Genomic DNA, 10738 nt, shown 5'->3' on the forward strand with positions numbered 1-10738 from the left:
TTTTTTTCTTCTGCTGTTGTCATATATCAATAAGAATGTATTATTTTATGTCTGTATTGGTGTGTGTGCTGTCTACCAGTTAGCTCGGCCTTGTGTGCCACTAGCGAGGTTGGTGCACACGTGATCAGTGTTGCTGGTCACTCAGGACGGCGTCCCTGCGTCTGCGTCCTGTACTCTCTCCTCTCTTTGTATATAAACGAAATTATGCTCACCAGTTGTGGTTGCAGCTCCTGTCCCTGCCTCTCCTCTAACCGCTGCTGGTTTCACTCCTTGCTGCGTGAGCCCTCTCAGACCTATTCTTAAAGCTATGTATGGTTCTTGCCTCGACCACTTCGCTGTCCAGGTTATGTTTGTGTACTCACCTATACGTGGTTGCAGGGGTCGATTCACAGCTCCTGGCCCCGCTTCTTCGCTGGTCGTTACTAGGTTCATTTTCTCCCTGCTCCAAGAGCCTTATCGTATCTCCCGTGCGTTCGTGCGTAATTGCCTAATTCCTGTTGCATGGAACTAGTCTGCATAGGGTGCATAATAAATATATTAAGCAACTACTACCGGCCCCGCCTCTCCGTTAGCCACTACTCGGTTCATTCTCTCTTGGCTGGGTTAGCCTTATCATACATATTGGTAGAAACATGCATACGTTGGGTCACCTCATACATGACCCAGCTGAGTCTACACGGGTCAGTCAAACTGAAAACTGAAACCATGTATGGATCCTCCGGCTACCATAACGCTGTCTAGGTCATTTCACTTCCTGACTGCTCTTTGTGCAATTATGGCTACTTATTTTCCATGTAGGTGATACTAAGAAATAATCTTTCTATTTTTGCATTCTTTTATGATGTTCGTGGTTACTGTCTCCTTGTTTTCCAATCAGCAATTAAAGACATGTGTTGAATTTTCACTCTTTGTAACTAGGTTTTATAGTTCTCGGCAATTTTGTTGCAGGTTTTTGGTTTCTATCTTATTTAACTTATTTTTTTTTTAGGTGAACAACAAACATCGTATATTCAAATTTAGTCCTACCTATTTTCCAAATTTTTTAACAATTTTCCACCCATATTTACGAAGACCATTTTGAAATTCGCCAGCGCAGCATTCTAGTTTCTCACGATTTTATTTACCTGAGTTTCCGGTGACAATTTTGTCTATAATTGCGTCTAGATACATGTCTGATGCTTACATCATTTGATCACAATCAATATTTTTGTGGCCTGTTACTGCTTTCACACATTTCCATTTCGTGATGCTTTCTACATCATATGTCATCATCTATCAGTTACCCCATTTCCCATCTATTTCATTTTTATAATGGACTTTTGTTACCCCTCGCAGAGGATAATAAAAATGCTTTACTGAACTTCTAGGATATTGTACATAAGTATGCTTTTATGCTCATTCCGTCCAACTATGTCTGGTTGTTTCTAACTTATATGCTGTGAACATGTCTCCTACACAGACACAGGAATGCTTGTGTGTTTGTGTAGTTACCGAGTGTATTTGTCGGAGTCGACCAGGATGCAGCCTATGTTTGGGTACCGAATACACTGCAGTGACTAGTTGATATAACTTCTGAAACATAAAGAAAAAAACCACATGTTAGAGAATAAGCTTTTGTAGGGACAACACTTTGCTCTGTTAGAAGTTTATTAAATCTTGATTTAATAAAATCTAAGAAAGCGAAACATTTTACCAATATAAATTGGCTCTGCTACCAATGCCTATATCCCCTCCGTTCAACACTGTCGACAGTGCACCGTTCAACACTGTCGACAGTGCACCTTTCAACACTGTCGAAAGTGCACCTTTCAACACTGTCGACAGTGCACCGTTCAACACTGTCGACAGTGCACCGTTCAACACTGTCGACAGTGCACCGTTCAACACTGTCGACAGTGCACCGTTCAACACTGTCGACAGTGCACCGTTCAACACTGTCGACAGAGCACCGTTCAACACTGTCGACAGTGCACCGTTCAATACTGTCGACAGTGCACCGTTCAACACTGTCGACAGTGCACCGTTCAACACTGTCGACAGTGCACCGTTCAACACTGTCGACAGTGCACCGTTCAACACTGTCGACAGTGCACCGTTCAACACTGTCGACAGCGCACCGTTCAACACTGTCGACAGTGCACCGTTCAACACTGTCGACAGTGCACCGTTCAACACTGTCGAAAGTGCACCTTTCAACACTGTCGACAGTGCACCGTTCAACACTGTCGACAGTGCACCTTTCAACACTGTCGACAGTGCACCGTTCAACATTGTCGACAGTGCACCGTTCAACATTGTCGACAGTGCACAGTTCAACACTGTCGAAAGTGCACCTTTCAACACTGTCGATAGCGCACCGTTCAACACTGTCGACAGTGCACCGTTCAACACTGTCGACAGTGCACCTTTCAACACTGTCGACAGTGCACCGTTCAACACTGTCGACAGCGCACCGTTCAACACTGTCGACAGCGCACCGTTCAACACTGTCGACAGTGCACCGTTCAACACTGTCGACAGTGCACCGTTCAACACTGTCGACAGCGCACCGTTCAACACTGTCGACAGTGCACCGTTCAACACTGTCGACAGTGCACCGTTCAACACTGTCGACAGCGCACCGTTCAACACTGTCGACAGTGCACCGTTCAACACTGTCGACAGTGCACCGTTCAACACTGTCGACAGTGCACCGTTCAACACTGTCGACAGCGCACCGTTCAACACTGTCGACAGTGCACCGTTCAACACTGTCGACAGTGCACCGTTCAACACTGTCGACAGTGCACCGTTCAACACTGTCGACAGTGCACCGTTCAACACTGTCGACAGTGCACCGTTCAACACTGTCGACAGCGCACCGTTCAACACTGTCGACAGTGCACCGTTCAACACTGTCGACAGCGCACCGTTCAACACTGTCGACAGTGCACCGTTCAACACTGTCGACAGTGCACCGTTCAACACTGTCGACAGTGCACCGTTCGGATACAGCTTCTGAAACTTTACAATTTCCAAGATAGTTCGTTGTCGTCAGGTGTTCTTAGTAGTTATTTATTTACTGACCACATGATCAATTGTCGTGGGAAATAAAATGGGTACCTGGATTTTATATTTCACTCTGTATTCACTAATCGCGGCCCTGTCTGAGATCTGTCAAGCTATTGGCGTTAGCCAGCAGGTACTTGGAGATTGATAGATGTTCCATCATGCTGAAAGACACTGTAGCCACACTCACAAAAATCTTCAACGCGAAAAAAGGAGCACCACAATGTGGTCATTCGAGCGACAAGTGCGCAGCGCAGTGGAATAACCATTTCCACAGGATTGTATCCACCTTCTCATTATTGCTCTAGCGTCTCGTGGCCAGACGCATCTTGGCCCTCTGAAATTTATATATTTCTGGTTAAGTATAAGTATTTATATATTTATGTAACCTATCCTAACCTAACCTAGCTTAGTTTAACCTAATGTAGCTTGACCAAACCTAAATTAACTTAATAATGAATAAAAAAATAAAGAGAATTTTATTAAAAAATGGAAACACTGAAATTGAACACAACGACAAAAAAGTCAGGGAAAAATGATAGGATGAATAACAATAATCTTCAGAACGGGAGATGCCAAGCCAATGATGTTTTGTAAGTTACTTGTTATCTCTCTAGGCTGGAATATTGCTGTACACTAACAGCCCGTCACCTCCCACCGGGGTAACGGACTTATATAGTTTATGTGGACATGATACATAGTTGTACAAGGAATTATAGTAGTTGAGTGTATATGCCAAAAGCCCCTTGTATGCAGAGCATTATGGGCAGGCTTTAAATTAACTTAAAATTAACTAAGCAATGATATATTCAGTGATAAAAATTACAGTAAACAATTTACATTATAAAGTACAATTGAGTATCTGAAACAATGAAATTTAAACATTTCTATTTTGAAGCATTATAGTTGTACAAATTTGTCTCATTACAATGTATAACAAACAAGATGATCAGTTTACTGTATGTTGTCTTGAAGTTTTAAGATTTAAGTAATTGGGAGAATTATTGGTAATGTTAAATATTCAGTGTTGATTATTTAGTCTTGGGCGAGTAAGTGGTTTTTTAGAAGAGTCTTAAATTGATTTTCAGGCATGGTTACTTTGGTATGTTCTGGTAATGAATTCCAGATTTTGGGGCCCTTTATGTGCATAGGGTTTTTACACAGTGTGATATGGACACGGGGTGCATCAAAAAGAGATCTGTCTTGTGTTATGGTCGTGTGTCCTCTTAAGGTTGGTGAGAAGTTTAAGTGGAGGGTTTATGTTTGCGTGTATTGTTCTATGTATGTTGTAGGCACATGAATAAGTGTGGATGTTCTTTATGGTGAGCAAATTTAGACTTTTGAATAGAGGTGGAGTATGCTGTCGCGAGTGGGAATTTGTCATTCTGATTGCAGCCTTTTGCTGGGTTATTAGGTGATTTGATGTTGTTGATCCCCGTGCACAAATTCCATATGTGAGATAAGGGTAGATGAGTGAATGATACAGTGCAAGGAGAGCTGATTGTGGAACATAGTACCTAAGTCAATTCTTCCTCTACTGAAACAGGTGCTAAAGGACTATTGTACGTGTGCTTTTTGTCAATTTAGTGTAAGTTAGTTCCCACATTAATGTAATAGATCATTGTAATATACCCATGTTGAGATATATTATTCCTTTTATCCAGTATCTTGTCTAAGTGGTGCAGTGCCATTAACAGTATATTCCCCATATTTTCATTATTACTGTAATAAATTATTATTATTATTATTATTATTATTATTATTATTATTATTATTATTATTAAAGATTCGCCGGTATTCTCCCGGTCCGGGCCTTTTCCAAGTGGTGGCCCGGCCTTGGCTCCCTCTTTAGGGAGTGTCTGAGACCTAAGTCTCCCATGGGAGGAGGCACAAGTACCTCCTCATCTTTGGGACCAACTGTCCCCAGCCCTAGCCACAAGCTAGGCCTCTCTGGTCTACCATCCCCGCCACAAGGGGGCAAATGGGAATGAGTCTTATGAGCTAAAGGCTCGGGCTCAGGCACCTACCCTACCCTAGAAGGGTTAGGCATGGTGTCGATCACTGTAATAAATATTTGTGTTCACTCACATATTTGTAAGACATTTTCCTGTAAAATTTCTCTGACCTCTTTCTATAATATGAAGTGATATGTAAGTGGTAATAAGTTCTCTAACTGGAAGCGAAAATAAATCTAGGAATTACAAGGTTAGTGCGCTTTAAAACGTCAATAGCTGACGTTTTACTCAACGTCAAAAATACCACGATTCTTATCTTACTCCAAACTGTATTTTCGTTTTTCAAATTAGATTAATTTATTTAGCATAGGTTAGGTTAGTTTTGATTGCAATAACTACAAAAACCTAGGTCTGGCTTTATCACTTGTGGTGCAAGGATGGCTTAGTGGAGGGTATATCAAGATAAAGGCGTACGAAAAAGTGGTACAAGGAACACGTGTACATGCACTGGTGATTGTGAAAGGGGTTGTTTGTTGAACTGATATGATAAACTCCATGTCTGTCACCGGACTGACTGCGGCAAGACTTTCAGGTGGTGCAGAGATTATTTACTTTCAGGAAGGCAATATTAATAATATTACTATTACTGCTGCTACTGCCATTACTACTGCTGCTACTACTACTACTACTACTACTACTACTACTACTACTACTACTACTACTACTACTACTACTACTACTACTACTACTACTACTACTACTACTAATACTACTACTACTGCTACTACTACTACTACTACTACTACTACTACTACTACTGCTACTACTACTACTACTACTACTACTACTACTACTACTACTACTACTACTACTATTACTACTACTACTACTAGGCCCGGTGGCCTGGTGGCTAAAACTCCCGCTTCACACACGGAGGGCCCGGGTTCGATTCCCGGCGGGTGGAAACATTTCGACACGTTTCCTTACACCTGTTCTCCTGTTCACCTAGCAGCAAATAGGTACCTGGGTGTTAGTCGACTGGTGTGAGTCGCATCCTGGGGGACAAGATTAAGGACCACAATGGAAATAAGTTAGACAGTCCTCGATGACGCACTGACTTTCTTGGGTTATCCTGGGTGGCTAACCCTCCGGGGTTAAAAATCCGAACAAAATCTTATCTTATCTTGCTACTACTACTACTACTACTACTAATAATAATAATAATAATAAACCACACAAAAGGTGTAACATTTTTCTGAATTTAATATGTCAAAGGCCTCTGTGCTGTTTGGAGTATAATAAAATCGCCCTATAACCACATGAAAATATTTACTAAATTCTCGTGTAACTTTCAGATACTCTTATCATCAAGATGTATCACCACCAAGGAATGAACAAGACGGTGCTAGACCGGTACATGAAGCTGACCATCCCTGATGAGAAGTGTCAGGCTATGTATGTCTGGGTAGATGGAACTGGCGAGAACCTCCGTTCCAAGACTCGGACACTTAATTTTGTGCCCAAAGATCCCAATGGTAAGCTCATAGTTTATGTATTAGTAGAACTAGAACGCGGCTTGAAAAGTTGATAACCTTAATGTATCTAACTCTGACATACTTTTTTAAGGCTAAACAGCTGTCAGCAAAATTCTGCTGTTACTAAATTTGACAAGACTGAAGCCTTAGGACCATTTTGTCCAATAGAAATAGTTATGCTTTGGATAAAATAAACAATACCTTTCAGAGTTACCAATCTGGAACTTCGATGGGTCATCGACTGGCCAGGCCGAAGGCAGCAACAGCGACGTGTATCTGTATCCAGTAGCTATTTACCGGGACCCCTTCAGGCTGGGACGCAACAAGTTGGTGTTGTGTGAGACATATAAATACAACAAGAAACCAACTGATACAAACCAGCGCTGGAAGTGCCTGGAGGTCATGAAACAGGCTGCTGACCAACACCCTTGGTTCGGCATGGAGCAGGAGTACACTCTTCTAGATGTCGACAAACATCCGTTAGGCTGGCCCAAGAATGGCTACCCGGGACCTCAGGGTCCCTATTATTGCGGCGTAGGAACCAATAAGGTCTACGGTAGGGACGTGGTCGAGGCTCATTACAGAGCGTGCCTCTATACAGGTATCAACATCTCTGGAGAGAACGCAGAAGTAATGCCAGCACAGTGGGAGTTCCAGGTGGGTCCTTGTGAAGGCATCACTATGGGCGACGACCTCTGGATGGCCAGATACCTCCTTCACCGCGTCGCTGAAGATTTCAACGTTGTGGTATCCCTAGACCCCAAGCCCATCCCTGGCGACTGGAACGGCGCTGGAATGCACACGAACTTCTCCACTGAAGCCATGCGTCAACCAGATGGCATCTTGGAAATCGAGAGTGCTATTGATAAGATGGCCAAGGTTCACGATAAGCACATCCAGGCCTACGACCCCCATGGAGGCAAGGACAACGAGAGACGTCTGACAGGCCGTCACGAGACCTCCTCCATCCACGACTTCTCTGCAGGAGTGGCCAACAGAGGCGCCTCCATACGCATTCCTCGGGGCGTGGCGGAAGAGAGGACCGGGTACCTAGAAGACCGTAGACCGTCTTCCAACGCTGACCCTTATGTCGTCTCCGAAAGATTAGTTCGTACTATTTGTCTCGATGAAGAATAAGAGCAATTTACTGGCATATCGTCCCTTACCATCGTTGTGTCACACGAGTTTCTGCTGGTCGTCTCTACCCCTGACGAGGAGGTGACGATTCCTGAAACCATCTATAGGTGCAGTTTAATGTGCTGGGAGTTCAGATCTGTTATTGCTTAAGCCAATAAATGCACTGTAGCTGTGCTCAGAAACCAGATCTACCCTATGATGATACACGGATTCACAGGGGAATAATGTATAAAAAAATATTTTAGCTAAGCTACTAGTGTCTTATGTAGCAAAAAATATTAATGTCTAAACTTCCCACAAGGGAATAATGTATAAAAAATATTTTAGCTAAGCTACTAGTGCCTTATGTAGCAAAAAAATATTAATATCTAAACTTCCATGTTGAAATAAAAGACTTAGCGATTTGTTACACGTTAAACATTAATAATACATAAATATTTTATATACAAATATTTTATACATTACTTAAATTATATTTATTTTGTGACGATTTATATAAAGAATTTTAAATTTGTGTCGATAATAGTACATTTTGATTGTACCTTAGGGGAAGAGTGCACATGATCCTATATGAAAACACGATATATTTTTAGATACTTACACATCCTAAATGCACACTTGGTCCTGTATACTAGCAAAGTTCTCACGCTTATCTGGGGCAACTATAAGAAAGCTGTCTTCTTTGACACCGGAGAGAAGTCTAGGCGTTATAGTTACCTGCATGGATAAGAACACATGATGACAATCATGACTGACACTGAGGCATCAGAGATGACTGCTAAGGGTGACAATAAGACATCAAAGATAACAAACAAGTGGGTCATTACATATCAAAATCTCAGGCAAGGGAGACACTAAACATCAAAGATGACAGCCAAAGTAGATGCTAAATACCGAGTTTTATAGCAAAGGGAACACTAAATATTCACGATAACAACCAAGTGGGACATTAACAAAAAATAAATATGTAATTATCGCACGTCACCATGGTAATATAAGTGTAAGTTGTATGTTAGGTTTACACTGGTTTATATGTGACCTGTAATGTGAATTAAGGTGTAAACGAACCTTTTTTGTGTGATTCTGTGTGACTATGTGATGTTTATACTGTGTTTTAATGGTATGCATATGTGACTTAATATATTTTTTAAATGGGACTCAGTGTGATGTCTATGAGACAATGATGTTTATATGTAACGTTGTGATGTCAGTGTGTGACAATGTGAAGTCTGTCTAAGTGGTCTAATGTGATGTCTACATGTGACTTAAGGTGATATCTGGGTCGAACTTTATAGCCAGAACCTGTGGCCTTAAACTGATTTACAGTACATCATCGCTAAAATCAACCTGAACCTAACGAAATTATGTAATATTTCGTTGATTTATATAATACTAATTAATGTTAGGCAGATCATAGATATATTAGGATTATTTGTACTACATGTAAATTTTTAACAAAACTAGATAAGTTAGTTTTGGGGCAAAATATATAAAAAAAATAATCCTTACCATGTTAGTTTACGTAAATGTATTTATCAAGACAAGTTTTTTATTTAACAAAAATCACAAGTTTATGCGTCTTGTGATGTACATGTCGTACTTTATATACAATGATCAAAAAAGGGTATAGACATCGAGAGGTGTTTATCCCTCAGTATACATCCACTAAGAGTTTACCTTAATCCCAATTATAAAGTTTAAAATATTCTCCATTGTTAGTGTACAGGTCACATGCAAACTTGATGACCTTCGTGTAGTTGATAGCCTTCTAACTCAGCGGACCATCCAACCTTCCCGACAAGAAAGGTTACACACACACATATACGTATACAAACCCAGTATCTATCAACAAGTCCCTTTGACAGCCGACAACCAATTATCATTATATGCATGATGTACATGTATATAATGTTTCTGATGAATATGATGGGATGTATGTCGTTATGACAGTGTTGTAGAGCGTAAGTTGGATGTGTACATGCACGAGTAGTTCTAGATATGTACAAATGTATTTTTTGTTTGATGTGTGCTCAGATTCAAAGCACATTACAGGAGTACTATTTTGAATGTACTTGGTTAGCGTTTTGTATGTAATCACAAAACAGTAATCATGCTAATATTGTTTTCCATGTATACTTGTGTAATACGAGTACTGTATAGTATGATATATGAAGGTTACTTAATTTTGTGTGAGACATGTATGTAACATATTAATGCTGTATGATCCTAGTGATTGTGATGGTTAATACATTGTATGATCGTGTGATACTAGTGATTGTAATGGTTTTAAAACGTTACCATACATTTGTTTTTTAATAAAAATCATTTGCATCATTGGATAATATTTATTAAACCAACAGACAATTAAAACAAATCGAATAGCCGTTGTTTCTTGCTGGTTTATGCTAATAAGATGTACACATCAGCCAAGAATTATTCCATTTCTCATTCTGTAGTATATCTCAAAGATTTTAATGCACGACACGTTACAATGTTCTTGAGGGTGTATATCCTCGATAAGTCTGCTGTTGATCTATGGATCACATATAAACATTTACAAGAATCATCACCTCCGTTTCCTGGTCCCATTTTGACCCTCCCATAAACAACACAAAGATTTTAACTTACGTTTTAAATGAGCATGACTAACCATGAACATGAGATGTTGTTCTTATAAATTATGTCTGTTATTTATAGAAGTTTAGTGAGACAAAACATGCCCACCAGCGTGAACCACCAGCGTGCCCCACCAGCCTGCCCCACCAGCCTGCCCCACCAGCCTGCCCCACCAGCCTGCCCCACCAGCCTGCCCCACCAGCGTGCCCCACCAGCCTGCCCCACCAGCCTGCCCCACCAGCCTGCCCCACCAGCGTGCCCCACCAGCGTGAACCACTAGTGTGCCCCACCAGCTTGCCCCACCAGCGTGCCCCACCAGCGTGAACCACTAGTGTGCCCCACCAGCTTGCCCCACCAGCGTGCCCCACCAGCGTGCCCCACCAGTGTGCCCCACCAGCGTGAACCACCAGTGTGCCCCACCAGCGTGAACCACCAGCGTGCCCCACC

The 10738-nt window shown here is 41.5% G+C and overlaps 1 protein-coding gene across 1 annotated transcript; it reads left to right on the top strand.

Moving 5' to 3' along the window:
• The first annotated feature begins 6327 nt into the window (after positions 1-6327).
• LOC128688391 (glutamine synthetase) lies at positions 6328-10009 on the top strand. Its single transcript, XM_053776245.2, has 2 exons — positions 6328-6538; positions 6747-10009. Exons 1-2 carry the CDS (start codon positions 6376-6378, stop codon positions 7673-7675), a joined length of 1092 nt encoding a protein of 363 aa, XP_053632220.1. The 5' UTR covers positions 6328-6375; the 3' UTR covers positions 7676-10009.
• The last annotated feature ends 729 nt before the right edge of the window (positions 10010-10738 follow it).

This window comes from Cherax quadricarinatus, chromosome 1, assembly GCF_038502225.1.
Source record: "Cherax quadricarinatus isolate ZL_2023a chromosome 1, ASM3850222v1, whole genome shotgun sequence".
In the NCBI taxonomy this organism is placed as follows: domain Eukaryota; kingdom Metazoa; phylum Arthropoda; class Malacostraca; order Decapoda; family Parastacidae; genus Cherax; species Cherax quadricarinatus.